Below are 18,473 nucleotides of genomic sequence, written 5' to 3'. Positions count from 1 at the left end.
CTGGTGACTGATCACGCTCCTTTAAAGTGGATGGCTCAAAACAAGGAGACCAATAGAAGGGTAAATAGGTGGTTCCTGGCCCTACAGGAATTTAACTTTACAGTTAAGCATCGCCCTGGTGTTAAAATGGGGAATGTGGATGCTTTGTCTCGGATACATGCGTGTCTGGCTGCTTGTGTTACAACCCCAAGGTTGAAACAAGAGGGGGGGGGTATGTGGCAGCACGCAGGTAAAATCACCTGGTTGTATCCAGGATGGGAAATATGTGTGTCCTAGATTCAGGCTTTATGCAGACTTTTACAATTAGAGGGGAAGAGTTAATGAGCCCAGCTGTAGTAAGTGGGCTCATTAAGACCTCTACAAAAAACCCCAGCATGCATAGGGAGATGCTCCATCCTGGAACCAGTTTTGTGTTGTATAGACTGGGGAGTGTGTCACCTGTACTGTGCGGTGAGTTAACGCCTGTGTGGCAAAACCTTTACAACAAAGGCAGGGACTGGGGCAGCACAAGGCTGCACCCAGTTGTTAGACAGGGAGTCTACGTGTGTAGTTAGAGGTCAAGCTGACCAGGATTTATTTTCTTGTTTTATTTTGTTTGGCTGTTATATGTATCACTGCATGTAGCCTAAATAAACCGGATCTTTTGTTTTTTGAACCTACACCGCTGTCTGCTGTGCCTGACTTTGTGTTGTGAACCCATCCAGGGGGTCACACACACCCGCTGCCGAGCTAACCCCTCACAATATATATACAGTATCTCACAAAAGTGAGTACACCCCTCACATTTTTGTAAATATTTTATTCTATCTTTTCATGTGACAACACTGAAGAAATTACACTTTGCTACAATGTACCATAGTGAGTGTACAGCTTGTATAACAGTGTACATTTGCTGTCCCCTCAAAATAACACACAGACATTAACGTCTAAACGGCTGGCAACAAACGTACACCCCTAAGTGAAAATGTCCAAATTGACCCCAAAATTTCAATATTTTGTGTGGACACCATTATTTTCCAGCCCTGACTTAACCCTCTTGGTCATGGAGCTCACCAGAGCTTCACACGTTGCCAATGGAGTCCTCTTCCACTCCTCAATGATGACATCATGGAGCTGGTGGATGTTAGAGACCTTGCGCTCCTCCACAGATACTGAATAGGGTTTAGGTCTGGAGACATGCTTGGCCAGTCCATCACCTTTACCCTCAGCTTCTTTTGCAAGACAGTAGTCGTCTTGGAGGTGTGTTTTGGGGTCGTTATCATGTTGAAATACTACCCTGCGGTTCAGTCTCCAAAGGGAGGGGATTATGCTCTGCTTCAGTATGTCATAGTAGATGTTGGCATTCATGGCTCCCTCAATGAACTGTAGCTCCCCAATGAAGGCAGCAATCATGCAGCCCCAGACCATGACACTCCCACCACGATGCTTGACTGTAGGCAAGACACACTTGCCTTTGTACTCCTCACCTGGTTGCCGCCACGCACGCTTGACAACATTTGAACCAAAAAAGTTTATCTTTGTCTCATCAGACCACAGGACATGGTCCCAGTGTTTGTGGGCTTTCTTGTGCATCATCTTTAGAAAAGGTGATGTAGTGTGCAGCGTAAAGGTCTGAGCACTGACAGGCTGACCCCCGACCCCTTCAACTTCTGCAGCAATTCTGGAAGCACTCATACATCTAATTCCCAAAGACAACCTTTGGATATGACGCTAAGCACGTGCACTAAACTTCTTTGATCGACCTTGGTGAGACCTGTTCTGAGTAGAACTTGTCCTGTTAAACCGCTGCATGGTCTTGACAACTGTGTTGCAGCAAAGTGTAATTTCCTCAGTGTTGTAACATGAAAAGATAGAATACAATATTTAAAAAAATGTGAGGGGTGTACTCACTTTTGTGAAGTACAGTCCATTGTTGACTCCCGTAGGTTCCGTGGGTGAATACAGTACCTGGTGCATTGGAAAGTGTACGGTCTGGAGGAACGCTCTTGGGTCTCATCCTCGGATGTACATGCCCCTGTCTTCCTCCATGATTTACATAGACGTTTTCCCCTCAACCCTGGTGATCCTCCAAGTGGGAGGGGTCATTGAGGAGGGGTACTGTCAGGGCTGGGCTCAGGCCTTCCTTCTCTGAGTTGGCCACTCATCTATCGGCTAATTGCCAGCTCCTATCTCTCCACAGTTGCTCAGCTGTTGCTGATATCCTTATCCTGTCCATATCAGCTCTGCCTTCACCTTAGTCAACACAGAGACTCTCTCCTGCAAACCTGTTAAAAGACTTGCTTGGTTGACATCTCTTCTGGCTCCGGATCCTGCTTGCTGTTTTACTACGCTCATCTTTGGCTCCCTGGCGTTTGGCTCGTCTGGCTATCCGTTCCAGTTCCTGAACTCTGGCTATGTTTTGACTATGGTTTTTCTATTTACTTTTATTATTAAACAAGTGTTGTTTAACTGTACTTCTGTCTTGGTCTGATATCATGGTTTCTGACAGTGCCCCATACTCATTCACCTGGGGAGCAGGATCTGGGGACCCACGTGTTAACCACTTGCTTACTGGGCACTTCCTTCCTCCCCAGGCCAATGCGCAGCCATGCTACACTGTACCCATATGACATTTTTATAATTTTTTTCCACACAAATAGAGCTTTCTTTTGGTGGTATTTAATCACCACTGGGGTTTTTATTTGTTGCTAAACAAACAAGACAGGAAAAAAAATAAAAACGGTTTCATAGTTTGTAATTCGTTCTACAAACAGGTAATTTTTCTCCTTCATTGATGTGCGCTGATGAGACTGCACTGATAGACTGCACTGATGGGCACTGATAGGCTGCACTAATGTGCACTGATAGGCACTGATAAGGCGTCACTGATGGGCCCTGATGAGGCTGCACTGATAGGTGGCACTGATAGGATAGGCGGCACTGAAGGGCACTGAAGGGAACTGATAGGTGCCACTGATGGGCACTGATATGATAGGCACTGGTAGGTGACACTGATAGGCAGCACTGATAGGTGGCACTGATGATGAGGAAACTGATAGGCACTGATTAGCAGCACTGATGGGCCCTGATAGGTGGCACTGGTGGGCATTGATAGTTGGCACTGATAGGTGGCACTGGTGGACATTGATAGGTGACTGTTGGGCACTGCTTGGCACCTGAAGATCTCCCCAACTACAGCCCAGGGTTTTGGGGAAGAGGCCCTTGTCCCCATCAACATGGGGAGGAGGTGCTCTTGCACCCTGCCCCCAAAGCATCCCCCCCGTGTTGAGGGCATGTGGCCTGGTATGGTTCAGGAGGGGAGGCACACTCGCTCATCCCTTCCTTTCCTGGCCTGCTGGGCTGCATTCTTGGATAAGGCTCTGGTATGGATTTTGGGGGACCCCACGCTTTTTTTTTACATTTTGGCGTGGGGTTATCTGTTGTTTTTTTTAGAATTTTTTATTGCTGGCATTGTTTTGTTTACATTTCAGCTGTCAGTGGGAAAGCATGCTGACAGCTGATGAGTCATCGATTGTTGAATCTATCTGAAATGAAACAAAGCAAATTTTTCCGTTCTGCACATGTCTATTCCAAACCTGACAAAGCACAACCCTGGGAAACTAGAGGAACAACAGAGACAGACTCTGCATGCTGGTGGCCCCTTTGAGCTGAGGACTCTTACAAAGCCAAAAACTGACCATTAAAAAATTGACACGGTAGTAGAAAATTCCTAAAAAAAGTGGTATGGACCATCCCAGAAGAGGTTAAGGAGACCCTGAGGAGGAAAGCAATTTAGGCTGAGGGAATTGATCAAGACTAACAGGACCCTTAGGGGATACAATGCATTAATATTGCTTGAACATAAGCTGGCAGGACCCCCAGGGCCACCTCCTTGCATCCAGGGTCCACCATGGTATAGGTGTGACAGACCTAAATGTTTACTTATAATGCACTGCATGGCAGGATGAGTTAACACCAACTGGGATCAGAAACAAAGTGGCACAAAAAATAAACAGTAAACGATCCTCTTCCATCACCTGCCTGCGACTGAAAGTGTCACAGCCAGTACTCCTCTGAATATTCCCCAAGGGACCAGAGCAGTACACCTAGGCTTTTATTTAAAAAGCAGCAGATCTTACTCATCTCAGCTGGCCTCCGTAGTATGCATACAAATATGCAGATAGGCAGGTTATCTAGGGACAAGCCCTAGTCAGAAACCTATCTGGCATGCATACCCACTAAGGAGCCTTCAGGGATTGTGCTCCACCAAACAGGTGATACTTAGCCCATGATCTGTAGAGCACCAAGTGGATAACTGTATCGCACAACATGTCCATGGAAATTGGCCAGCTGAGTGGGAGGGGTTATACTGTCCTTACAGATTTGGCAGTGTTCAAGTCTCCTAAATGTGGCAGTATAACCAATTGGTTCAAGTATACTTTATCATGTGTCCTTCAATGTTCGATTAAGAAATATGATTTTTTCTTTTAATATTTCCACTATCTTTATTCTTTATTAATTTCAATTGACTTTTTCAAGCCAAGACATGGTGCAGGATGTTAAGAAATCTAAAGGACACCCTTTCCTTCACTAGCACTAACTTTAGGCTTAATGAAGCATTTTTTGGTTTGCCCATCTCTAGAAAAAGACCATGAGCAAACATGCTAAACAACCCCACTCTCTGTAGGTAAAAATGTCTTAAAGTGGATGTAAACCCACCACTCACCTAGTATTAACTAATGGCACAGTATTACTGTATATATACATGCAAGCCTCCTGCATGTATTCCTACCTTGCAAATGTCACCTTTGGCAGTAGGAGCCCTGTAAAACTCTGCAATCAGTGGGTGTGTCCCTTTGTTGGAGCTTGATGGGTTGAGTTGTGCTGTCACAAGACTCCCCACTGACCTCTACACTCTCCTACCCTTTAATTTTGAGTAACATCCAGTCAAAACTCAGGAAAGCCACCACATGACTTCAGCATACCCAATCAGGCTGAGGTGTGAAGCAGCCAATCCTGGGAGAGCTGTAGAAGAAAGAAGCGGGAATGTGAAGCTGGAATCGTAACACTTTCTCTGCTCTCATGCTGTTTATGAGATAAAGAAATTAGATAAAATTCACAGCAGTGGGGGGTGTGGTGACACAAACTTATCTGTGTGTTGTTTTTTATCTTACTACAAAAAGACAAGAGGATTGCTCAGAGCTGGATTAACTCTTCATGGCAAGACTGGTTACAGATTACTTGACACCCTCTACTGTATCAGGTAGAAGTCTTCATTAAAAACTTTTTTTTATGAAAAACTTTTTTTTTCAAAATTTTTGTCTTTTTTTTATTTGTTTAGCAAAAAATAAAAATACAGAGGTGATCAAATACGACCAAAAGAAAGCTCTATTTGTGGGAACAAAATGATAACAATTCTGTTTGGGCACAGTGTAGCATGACCGCGCAATTGTCATTTAAACAGTGACACCGCTGAAAGCTGAAAATTGGCTTGGGCAGGAAGGGGTTGTAAGTGCCCTGTATTGAAGTAGTTAAACCCAGAGGAACCCTTTAAATAATTTTTGGCTCTCTGGAAACCAGTTTGGAATCTACAACTCATTATATGAGTGCAATGTTAATAATGGTAATAATGGTAAATACAATTAAAAATAATTTGGCATACCTAAAGTATTTGCCACCCAAGGTGGATAATTTTTTAGGAGTTCCACATAAACCCGGTCAAGAATAGCTGAACTACACTAATGGACAGAACAGGCAAATTTATAATATAAATCAGTTTTAAGTATAAACACCAGTCCCTGTATTTAAGATAAAAGTATTTATTTCAGGAATATACTTTAGAATATATTTATTTTCATTATGGGATTCAACTTCACCAATAGTATATGCTTTAATGCTGGATCTGACATTGATTTAGTTGTTAAGACAAACTGGATTACCGTGACAAAGGGAAACTTGCCGTGTTTTCTTATGATGCACGACTGTATTTAACAAAAACAATGGGTACGACACATTTAAGCGCTAGGTCTTCATTAAACTAGTGCCATGTGTACTGACAAAGATGTATCATTTGAAAAATTGGCAATAGAAGAGTATCTTGAGAAGTCAGCAACCTCTGTCTACTGTCATCATTTTTGTCCTCATGTTTTACACTTAGATGGATAAATGCTATTCCTTTACACTTTTAAAAATCCACATTGGATTTAGTCTTTTGATTTATTAGCCCATACTGCAATCTAGTGTTACATACAAAAGATAAATAGCTGGGGAAAATATGCACGTTCATTCAAGTATTCTTTAATAAAACGAACAATAAAGGAAGTGTTGTAAAGTGATATTGAGAAATAATACATTGCGTTAGGTCATAGTCTTTCATAACATTTTTGGTGATACGCAGTACAATGCAGCTTTTCCCTTTTTTCCCTAAAATATGTTTTCAATTATAAATAAATTATTCTGTGTGATTAAGTGATAACCCTTTATTTTCATATACCGGTTTCAACAAATTTTTAACACATTTTCCATCATTTATATTTACCTCTTTAACATTATTTACAGCTTCTTTGCAAATTATAGTTTTTAGGCTAAACACAAAAGTGTCAAAAGCAAAAAAAAAGGAAATGTAAGGAACAAAGAATGAGTACTCTAGAAGAGCATTGTCTAGTGTTTTTTTTCTATTGTATACATCTATAATTTGATGCCTAAAGTAAATTATAAATGTAAGTTATTAGTGTATATAATATTCAACAAAATAGGGTGCAAAGCATCAACTTCAATTCGCAAAAAGTAAATTAAAGTTATTTCAATTCTACCAAATAAAACAAGTGGATGCTGCAGGATCATTAAATGTGGACACTAAGGGGTTAATAAAACTGTAGAGGGAAAAATCTTGTTCAGCTGTGCATGATAGCCAATCGGTTTCTGACTTATGTACTCAACGTTTGTGCTTAAATGCCCATATTTAAATAAATAGTTGTTCATATACTATGCAAATATATATGATAGTTTAAGAATATTTTATCTATGTTTGATCATTTATCTGCCACAAAATTTGTATTCCTGTATCTAAAATTACCTAATTGCAAACAATCATGTGTGACCTATAGTGGTACAAGACAAGATCATTCTGGTTTGACCACATAAGTATCCAATGAACTTGAACTCTATTAGCATGGACTCAGTAAGAGCTAATATTAAAATGGCCAATGTAACTGCCTTAGTATTTGATGCTATATACTGTAGATAATTGTCAAATAAACACAGTCAAAGGTGTACCAAAACTAGCTGTCTATAATACTAACTACATATAGCAAATCCACATTTTGCTAAACATTGACCATGCTTTCCTCAGAACCTTTCCATTATGTGTTTGCTGTACCTGGTTTCTGATCACAGGATGAGGTAATAAATCCAGGCAATTTAATCAACTTTTAGTTTTTAATGTCCAAACTTTGACTAGGGGTAATAGTCTTTTATTTAAGGTATTGTATACTCCAACAGCAAAAGGTCACTTTAGAGAAATTTTACCAAGACATAGAGTAAACTTACTAAAGCCAACACTAATGATAAACTAGGAGCAAGATGTACAAATTTAAAAAGCATATAACAATAAATCTTGATTTACAACTAATTAAAAATTAATATGTTTCAAATGTGTTCAGGTATAACAATGTCAAGTTGAGCTTGCCAAGAAAAGTTTGTTACAATGCAGATACAAATATAAACCACATTCAATGTTTTGGCAGTGATGCTGGCTTTTAATATATAAATTAAAATACAAAAGTTAATATTTCACCCTTTGGCTAGCAGTAACTTCAGTAGATCATGTTTTCCTGTTTTTTACAACACATGTAACTACAAAATTTGACACTCAAAATAATTAAAATTTATATACAAAAAAATAAGATGGTCTTTTGACTACAATGAATGCCAGAGCAACAGATTCCCTTCCATAAAATGACAGCATTTGATTGAGTTACAGATATATAAAAATGTTTGAAAATAGTTTCCGTGTGCAAAACACTCCAGAATAGTATCAATTGTAATCACTTGGATAATACAAAAAATGTAAGTGGCTGTATTTTAATTTACATGTTCTCGGTGGAAGATAAAACAATGAGCAAACTATAAATGAAATACTGTTTAGAATAAATTATATTACAAATTCCCCAAAAAATACAGTTAGAATAAAACTTCAAGATAAATTATAACTTAGCTATAAGGGTAACAGGAACAACCGAGGGAACTGTACAATTTGCAACTTAAATATGTCTGTGATCGTTGACTTGAATATCCTGGCAAAAGCAGATTCAAGTACCTGCAGGTTGCTTCTCATACGTTTTTCCATAAAATGTTTGGGCCTGAAATATATGGTTAAATCTCAGATGCTTCTAAAGTGAATACAAGGCCACAGGTCCATGTAGCACCCACATTCAGGACTCAAGAAACAAGTCAGAGGTCTGACAAGCAGAAGTTGAGTGAAAGCTGCACACTGAACTCCTGGGTATAGTTGACTAGGACTTGCCCTTTTAAGTGACAATTTGTCACCTATTCACAGATGAGGCAACCATATTTTGTAATGAAATAATATTCCTGCAAATGTGTTGCTAAAATACAGAGCTGCAATTCATTGAAAGAGGAAAAAAATCAAGCTGTTGCATGTTGCACCTATTTTCTTTTCTCCAGTTTCAATGGGTCTCAGCAAGTCATGAGCAATATACAACCCTTATGAACATTAGACAAAAATGCTGGTTACAGTAGTGTCACAGTAATGGATGTATCTATAAGAGCTAGCTACATAAACACGATGAATACAATGTATACATACGTGGTCTTTTCTTGAATAGCAATTTTCCTATTAGTACAATTATGGATATATATTTTTTCATACCTCAAAATGCAGGTTCTACAACCTAGTAAATAACCTGGTAGGCATTTCTACATTTCTATATGCATTCTTCAAATATTTTAGCTTAAGCAGAACAGAATTATGCTGCAATTGTCTGTTGGTCAAATAGCACCTTTGCAAACTTTTTATTCATTATTATGTTTTAAAATCAATATTGTTTACCCAGAAGGGTGAAAATGAGTATACCATGCAATATAAAGACCATGTAGATACTGCATCTTCTTTAAAAAAAAAAAAAAAAAGGTTTGTGAGTTTGTCTCAGTAAACGTTATTAACAGTCCAGTGATCATATGCACTTTTACACTTTTACTGAGCATATATAGTAGTTTGTTTTAAAGCATACATATTAAGGTTACATATATATATATATATATATATATATATATATATATATATATATATATATATATATATATATATATATATATATATATATATATTATATATATATATATTTATATACATAGATATATATTATATACACTCAACAGGTGATTAATTCAAGCTTGTAGGAATAACATCAAAGCATCAGACTTTGCTTTGGAGAACCATTTGTGTGCATGGAAGACCTGTTTTGTTCTTTGTCAATTCGAGTTTACTTGATCTGGTTTAAAATGAGTGGAGTTTTAAAACTAAAATTGTTGGCTGATCCTTGCTGCTTAATAACTCATCGACTTGCTATGTTTAGCAAAATACAAACAGACTTACCAATGGGGTAACAAAAATAAAAACAGCATGTGCAGGTAAACTGAATAAATGGTGTTGGAGTTGGAGTTAGTGCAGACTAGGGTTGGGTTTAAAAATTAATAGTTGGTGTATAAGGGTAAGACTGAGATTAACGTTTTCTATATAAAAAAAAAAAAAAAAATGTTATGATTACTTATCACCACAATGTTTGTGGATGCCAAGTTTACCATATATAGCACAATGTTAACAAAAGAGGCAGCTAATTTGAGAACATATTACCTTTTGAGTATGGCCAAACCCAGTATAGATTTCATTTGAAAGGAAATGTAGCTATTAAAACACTCAATAAAAATCCATCTATAAGCTGTCTGAGATTTATTTTTCACAATATAGTCGTTTAATGTTTAAGGTATGAGGAACTGTAAAAAGTGTCCCAACTTGAAAGCAGACTCTGTGAAAGAGCATCTAGATATTAATAAATATGCATAAAAATACATTGGACATGACACAGATAACCTTTATAATTCATTGTTTAAGTGTTAAATATCTGCTGTTAATGACATTGTGGACAAGAGTACAATGTCAATTTTGTTAAACTAAAGGAGGAAAAGATGCATTTTGATGAAGAGTTTGTGTAGGGTTATACAGTAAAACATAAAATGTAACAATTATGTTAAAAAGATGCTACAATTTTAATAAAGATTTACTTTTCACTGATAATCTTTAGTAACCTGACTGTAAATGTTTTTTAATATAAATAACAGTAATAAATTATTGTATAGCACAGCATCAATTAGAGTAATTTAATAACAATATTGTTAAAACATAGTGCCAAATTACTATTTCAATAATATTCAGTTAAATCCCATATAGGAATTAACTGGGTAGCTAAGGTAAACCAGCTTCGTAGATTATGCAGTAATTGTTTAAACAAATTAGAACTTAATAAAAACAGCATAGCATTTTACATTTTGTAGTCCTTATAAGCCAAGGCCTAGGGTGTCATTAATTTTTGAAAAAGTTAAGATATTTACAGCCGACAGTTAAATTTTTTTCAAAAATGTAACTGTGTTGCATTACCAGAAGAAATGACTACTTCAAAATGACTTGATTCACAATGCTAACCCACCTCTAAATGATCCCACCATCTCCCTTTCTAAAAGTTTTTTTTAGAGGTTAAGATTTGTATTTTACAATTCAGATAGTGTTCATGACTTTGCTTCCAAGTTCATGTCTCAAGTTACAACCAAAAATGTACTTAAAGTGTATGTTCAAGCAAAAAGTTTAGAGTGGGAAAGGGTTAGAACCCCCGTTGGGTTTTATTAGGGAGATTTTGCCTCATTTTCACCAGACAGGAACTGAGGGAACAGACCCAACAGCAGCACAGACAGAAATAAACATGCATTTTTTGTAGAGCAGGGAAAGATTAAAAACCCTAACTGCTTTTAAGTCCTATTTGTGTCTATGTTGCAGATTTTCCCTTGCTTCCTTTTAATAAAACTGTTGTCATCTGACAGTAAATGAAAGCAATCTCTTTAATGAAATTCTAGATAGCAATACAAACTTGATAGTTGTTTTAATGCTTCCCCACACTATGCAAAACAAAAAGCTTTGACTGGACATCCACTTTAAAGTAAGCTTGTAATAAGAAAATATGAATGCTATAATTGCTGAGATCAGCTGAAAATATTAATCCCCATGTTGTCAAAGAGATCCAATGGATAAAATATTAAATGCACCAACAACCAGGTAATTAACATTTTTAGGTCAATAACAGTCTACATTTGTTTATGAATGTTTGTTGTTGTTTTTAAAAACAAGTGCATACATAAATCATATAAATACAGTCAAACTAGTGATAGTTTTATTAAAATATGGATAACAACTACTTTATTGTTTAGAAAAAAAGTTGAAAAAACACAAGATGATCAATAATTTGGAACCTGTCCCATGGACGAAGAACCCCTGTTTTTTCCATATTTCGAGCAGACTGCACATTGATACCATGCAATGGCATTTACCACTGACGTCAACAAATACACACATATGACACATTTCTGGCACTGCTAAGAATGTCCTAATAATATGTCTGAACAAGCAAGTAAGAAATTTCCCTTCCCTTTACCACCTGCACCACTACAACATGCATACACTGTTTAGTAAATTTTGTTCTTACAGACCCAATTTTTGTACTGTTTCCTTTTGTGATTACTGTGTTAAATATATAGAATAAATAAATGATTGTGATATCATACAATATAATGATATCTTTAGAATACATTAATTTATACTATTTTTACTCCATTGCACAGTACCCGAACACGCGTGGTATACTATATATCATGAAAGCTGAATGATTAGCAACACACTGCAGAGAGCGGTCACACAAGAAAAAAACACTCACTCAAAGTAAAAGCCTAAAGACTACAGAACTCATCCCAACCAATTCATTCTAACAGAACAGAAAATAGCAGCAGCATTAACATGCTAAATACCATTGGTAAGATTCCTAACCAAAATATTTTTGAATTAAAATCTCTGAGTTGAAAAGGATTTGGTTAGCATTGATATACAGAATTACATGTACAAAACTATAGTTGTAAAGATTTACACATCACTTAGAGAGTCACAAAGGTCATACTCTCAAATACCCATGAAAATGTGTATGCAGTTAATATACACTATATACTTAATTTTCTATGCCCATAAGACCATTAGAATTTTCTTTCTGCATGTTTTTTTTTTTTACTCCCATTTAAATGGCTCATCAAGCCATTAAATATACATTATAAGGCATTTCAGTTTTTTTTATATTTTTTTGATGACTAAACAATATTTATACTTGACTAAACAGGAGCATTTCAGTTTTTTACATACATTTATATATTAAAAGCAGTAGTTTTTCTTTTCTAAACACAGTGCACAATAATAAAATAGATTTGATGTACACAAGTGGATGCATAAAGGGCTGGGAGTGCAACAAACTGAAATTCAAAAAAGAAATTCTACAAATCATGTTGTACAGAAGCAATATTAAAGGGAGCCCTTTTACATATAGTCATTGACGATGCAACAAAGATCATCTTAGATTGTTCAATAAAGCACATTGACTGTAGATTTCTGTTCTGATGGCATAGATGATGCAGCATTCTCAGAATTTACCATTAAGGATTTGACACTCTAACATGCAGGCTTTGTAGATGCCTCTGTGAATCTCTCACACATTAATAGTTACAGCATGAACACAGCCATTCTTCCAAGGTCTCAATCAAGTGACCTTGTTTAAGGTAAATCCAGGGTAAATCTTTTGGCAGGATGTTGACATTAGTAATTCATATTTTGGTTTTCAGGGTCATAACTGACAATGCTTGCTACCAGATAAAAGCCAGAGCAGGACAAATTGAATGCCTATCATGGACCATAGTGAAGGAGTCAAGCCAGATACTCCACCGCAATCCCCGTCATCCTCCTATAAGTCAAGAAATAAAGATGTGTTTAGAATAAGTTCTCCCACTAACTTGTTTTTTTTTTTATTCTACAAATTAAATATAATCATATTGTTGTAATGTAAAAATCTTTTACAATAATGTATTACCTTTTCAAATAAAGTATCATACATAGTAGATAAACACTAAAACTGAAAAAAACAAATGTATACCTGCAGAAAGTTTCAACATAGGTAAATTAAACGTCAGTTCTATAACCTTAAGTTGATTAAGTCATGATGATGAAATCCTTAAAAGACACTACTCAAGCAGGCAATCTTCTATATCTATCTATATTTTTTATTCTTTACATTAGCTTTTCTTCTGGTCTTAAGGTCTACTAGGCATATATATGTTGGATAGCTTGACAGTTGGCTTAATTTACAAAAAGCAAATAGCCTGTTCACTTTGCAAGGGGATTTCCCCTTAGCTACTGTAAGTGAATATGGTGAAAATCCCCTTTGCTAAAAAATTACCATGTGCAAGTGAAAAAAGAATGCATAGTTGCTTGGATTATGGAAATAAGTAGAGCTACACCTCATTTAAACTTATATCCATAGTACTGCTTTTAAACGTTAGCACAGAGTTGTTGCAAACACATTCATCCGAGCTCCAGTTGTCCGGTTATTTGAAAGATACAAGCTCAGACCTGCCTTAGCCCAACAGTGCACGCCAAAACTTCCTGGGGCATTCTATGTAGTTGGCAATTATCTTGGAGAGATACGTTTTGGGTCTGTTCTAGGGCCTTAAATTGAACAGCCACATAACATGCCCAACTAACTCAACATGCACCTCTCTTTTTAAAGTAACAGCTACTTGGAAACCTGCATATTAATTTAATCACTCCTGCTGGCAACTGTGTCCTTAGTAAGCTAACCAGTGCTCTACCTCTTTCCATAATTCATGATGAACAGGATCATAAGATACCAAAGGTCCTTAAAATATTGTAGTTTGAAAAAAAAAAAAATTGAGTTTTATCTTGAAACTCTGCACTTCTACAATACTTGGAGATGCTTTGTTCTTGACACTTACCACTCATTATAAGCAAACTACTTAGTGCTGTGTTAAAGTTTAAAGCTTTCCAACCATTCAGTGGCTAGCCATCCCTCTCTGCCAATCCCTCAATTAGCTCACATCTCTCCCATCCTCTGGAACTCCCTACCCCAATCTGTCCAGCTATCCTACTCTGTCCACCTTTAGGCTGTCCCTGAAAGCCTGTCGTTTTACGGAGGCCTATCCCACTTCCACCTCTAGTAAAATACTTGATGGGTATTGTGGGTTTAGTTATCTTTAATGCTCCTTCATGACAGTTTTTCTGTGTGGAGGTTGTCTATATAAAAGCAAAATATTGCTAATATGTATGAATCAGTATAGTATAGGGTAAGGCTGATCAATCCCTGGATATAAATACAATTGCAATTATGTGGTGCTTTGTTACATATAGTTACATGTTTTTTAAGACTGAATAAAGACACCAGTCCATCTAGTTCAATGTGTGCGTGTGTGTGTGTGTGTTTTTGTCACTACCATTTCCCATATCCCTATATATTGTGTTCCATCATGCTCCATACACACGGTCGGAAATTTTGAAGGAAAAAGTCAGATCAGATTATGTTGTCAGAAAATCTGATTGGCTGTGGGCTCTATCAGACTTTTTCTGTTGGAATTTCCGATGAAAAAAGTTTGAGAGCAGGATTTAAAATTTTCCGACAACAAAATTCAATTGGACATTTTAAATATCTTTAAATATCATTTAAAAATATTTTATTTAAAAAAAAAGTCCCTTTAAGAGCTGTGGGCGAAAGTGACATTTTGACATCGCTTCCGCCTTGCATTGTTATGGAGACAGGTGGGGGCCATATTCCCCTCACTCGTCTCCATGCCCAGCCAGGGTGAAGATCCGATCACTTCAGCTGCTGCTGATGGCACTGGTAAGCGGCTGAGGGCACCAGAGTGGAGAGGGGGCCCTTCTCCCGCTGCCGATAAAAGTTATCTTGCGGCAAATGCGCCACAGAGATCACTCTTATCGGAAACTGGACCACCGGGCCAACAAAAGAATACCGTGGTTGTGGCAGCTAGCTGCTGTCATAACCACGATATCCCCCTTCAAAGTAAGGACGTATATTGGTGTGCGGCAGTCTGGAAGTGGTTAATAGTGTCAATGAGATTAACTAAAAGTAAATAGGCTGTCCCTTTGCAAGGGAAGTTGCACTTAAAAAATAATTTTGTCCCATAGCTTATAGAATGTGGGGAAGTTTTGCTTTGCAAAGAATATTCAATCCTGTTGAAAATAAAATTAATCAATTCATAAGAAAAAGAGGAAACCTTAGAACAGTATCAGATCCATTATATTAAAGGTACCCACATTCCTTACAGACATTATAGCACCAATACAAAAATGTGGGACTTTTTACATACCAGAGCACAATATTCATTAATAAAATCTATAATTTTATTTATCATTCATAAAATACTTTTTTTATTATATTAAAGCTGGCACAATAGTGTTAGAAGCAGGGGCAAATTAATGTAATGGTTTCATTTCATTATGCCTTGTACACGCAGTCGGAAATTCCAACAGAAAAGGTCAGATTGGATTATATTGTCGGAAAATCCGATCGTGTGTGGGCTGTGTCTGACTTTTTCTGTCGGAAATTCCGCCGGAAAAAATTTGAAAGCAGGATCTCAAATTTTCCGACAAAAAAATCTGATCAGACTTTTTCCGATAGTTTGTAGAGAATTCCAATCAGACAAAGTGCCACACATGCGCAGATCAAATTAAGAGACCAAAGCTATTGGCTACTAGCCTCAACGTAGTCCCGTCGTAATGAACGAATGTCATCACGTTCCGAATGGTCGTTGTCCAACCGTGTGTATGCAACACCAGTTTAGGACAAAATCCATCGGAAAAAATCTGACGGATTTTGTTGTCGAAATGATCCGACCATGTGTACAAGGCATAACTCTTTATCTCGGCTTCATAACATCATGTACTTCAATTATCCACAAAAATATAAAGACATCTTTCATGTGCGCAAAAAGGGAGAAAAAAATAATCTCAATGTGTTTCATGGATTACATCAGCCAGTTTCTCAGGGGATGAGGAACAGGGTATGCAACTTTAAGCAAGATAAAGAAAAATGCAATGGTGTACAGCCCACAAAGATCATTAATATAGCATGTAAAGCATCTTGCTTACAATTTACCATATGACACCAAAAAAAAAAAAAATGGGTTGGACATATCCTGGGCTGTGTGTGTAATTTAACTATGGTTGGCTTCCTTGGTGTCATGTTGTCAATTTACACACGATATTGATTATCTTTATGTGCTGTACACCACTGTAACTTTATTTAGCTTTTTCCTCTTTGCACACATGTTTCCACTTCTCCACCTCCTACTTACATCAATGTTGGGGGTTATTTTACTCCCACAATTCTCATTGTAACCCCAGGCTCTATAGTATCTAAACCACAGAAAAGTGGCAAAGGTGTCATAGTGCAAGCTATAAACCATGAACCGATACCCACTTTATTGGCCATGTTACAACGTGCTTGGTGGGCTCTTTGCTTAATGCACCACATCTTTATTTTCAATACCTTAATGATGTCCCACTCAACTATTTTTTAATGTTGGTAACTATGCAGAAGATTGTATCTTTGAGCTCTTGCATGTGAGTAGATTATTATATTAAGTTCATATAAAGTTACAGCCATACTTACAACTGCTGCTGTCTGTCCTCCACCAGCCAATTCCATTTACATCCCCATTATGCATTATATCTAGGTTTATGATTATTACTGAAAATAATTCTAATGTATGTACCAGGACCCCTTTTACACTAAGGCACTTTTCAGGCGCTTATGCGCTAAAAATAGCACATAAAATGCTCCTGAAAACTGCTTCCCATTCATTTCAATAGATGCTTTCACACTGGGGCGGTGCGCTGGCAGGGTGGTAAAAAAAAGTCCTGCAAGCAGCATCTTTGAAGCATGTTTGGAGCACTTTAAAAAAGCTCCTCAAAAATGCCCCACTACATTGAAATGAAAGGGAAGCGCTTTAAAAGCGTCTGAAAAGCACACAAAAAGTGCTTTAAAAGCATCGCAAAATGTTGTTTTTCAGACACATGACCTTAAAAAAAATGCACTGCAAAAGTGCTGCAAAAATGCAATGTTTTATGGGCATTCTTTGAGCACCTTAGTGTGAAACAGGCAATCCAGTGTAAAAGGAAGTCTGTTGTGTGTATGGGGAATATAATAGCTGGACTCAAAGCATGAGCACATAGTCTTGGGCTAAAGGAAGTTCCACATAAAACAGGATGAAGACTTCGGGGGTTCTGTTGACATCACTTCCTCGTTACAGTGCCTTGGAGCTTCCCCATCATGGCTGGTAGCCATCTATCTCCTTGTCCTTGCTAGATGTTTGACTGGAGATTGGCACACTACATCTGCTCTCAGCCTGCTAACTTTCCATCAATGCCTGGGATTACTGCTCAGTAAGGCCGCGTACACACGGGCGGACTGTTCGCCCAACTTTGTCCGCTGAACAGTGTTTCAGCGGACAGTCCGCTCGTGTGTGGGCTTCAGCGGACAGTTTCAGCGGACAGTCTGACAAACAAAGTTTTTCGGAATTTCCGTAAGACTGTCCGCTGAAACTTGGTTTGAGTGGACAGTCCGCTCGTGTGTAGGCTTGTTTGACAAACTAAGTCTCGCGCATGCTCAGAAAGAATTTACACGGCGAAGGTTGCATGGCAGTGTATTGGACTTCGAATTTCTCGTCCCGTCATACGTGCCGTTCACGTCATCGCGCAAGTTTTCAGCGGACTGTTGTTTCGACGTGTGTGGTCAAGTCCGTTCATGCTAATTTTGAACGGACTGTTTGTCAAACTGTTTGACGAACCTAGTTGGGCGGACAGTCCGCCCGTGTGTACGCGGCCTAAGATTTGTCTGATAACTTCAATAAACTTGGCATCTTTCTTGGACATTATTGTTTTATGTGGAACTTCCTTTATCTCAAGACTGCACATGCTACTACATTCCCCATACATAAAAACTGTTTTCTTTACACTAGAGTGCCTGTTCAGTGCTCGCCATTCATCTGTTCCGCTAACCTAGTTGCCACTTTCAAGGCTTTCCAAAGCTACCCATGTACCTGGCTTTGCACCTGGCGGTGATTACCATTTGCATGCTTGTGTTGGGGTACAGTGCTCAGCCTTCTTTGTAATTACAGCACTAGGTAGGTCTATGCTCTAACCTTTAGGAAGTCAATATTTTTATAGGAATTTCAAACATGGCCCCTGGGGGACTCTGGGTAGACAAACAGTAATAGCTTAGATCAGTTCCTATGAACTGTAATTTTCACTTCTTTTCTCAGACATTTTACATTTTTTTAAATCTAGAAAGGTAGTACAACAC

General features: G+C 37.8%; 1 protein-coding gene across 7 annotated transcripts in view; it reads right to left on the bottom strand.

Annotated features, from left to right (window-relative positions):
- Positions 1-11,436: 11,436 nt before the first annotated feature.
- Positions 11,437-18,473, bottom strand: part of CACNA2D1 (calcium voltage-gated channel auxiliary subunit alpha2delta 1) — a 930,857-nt gene continuing 923,820 nt past the window's right edge. For all 7 annotated transcript variants that reach the window (XM_077469509.1, XM_077469512.1, XM_077469510.1 and 4 more), the window contains one exon: positions 11,437-13,043. In XM_077469509.1, the coding sequence (XP_077325635.1) occupies positions 12,927-13,043 (117 nt within the window). In that variant the 3' untranslated portion in view covers positions 11,437-12,926. The remainder of the gene's footprint in view (positions 13,044-18,473) is intronic.

Source organism: Lithobates pipiens, unplaced genomic scaffold (assembly GCF_037356315.1).
Source record: "Lithobates pipiens isolate NorthernLeopardFrog02 unplaced genomic scaffold, aLitPip1_a1.2 Scaffold_8, whole genome shotgun sequence".
NCBI classification, from domain to species: Eukaryota; Metazoa; Chordata; class Amphibia; order Anura; family Ranidae; genus Lithobates; species Lithobates pipiens.
Note: the sequence above shows the minus strand (reverse complement) of the source record. Positions and strands in the feature narration are given on the sequence as shown.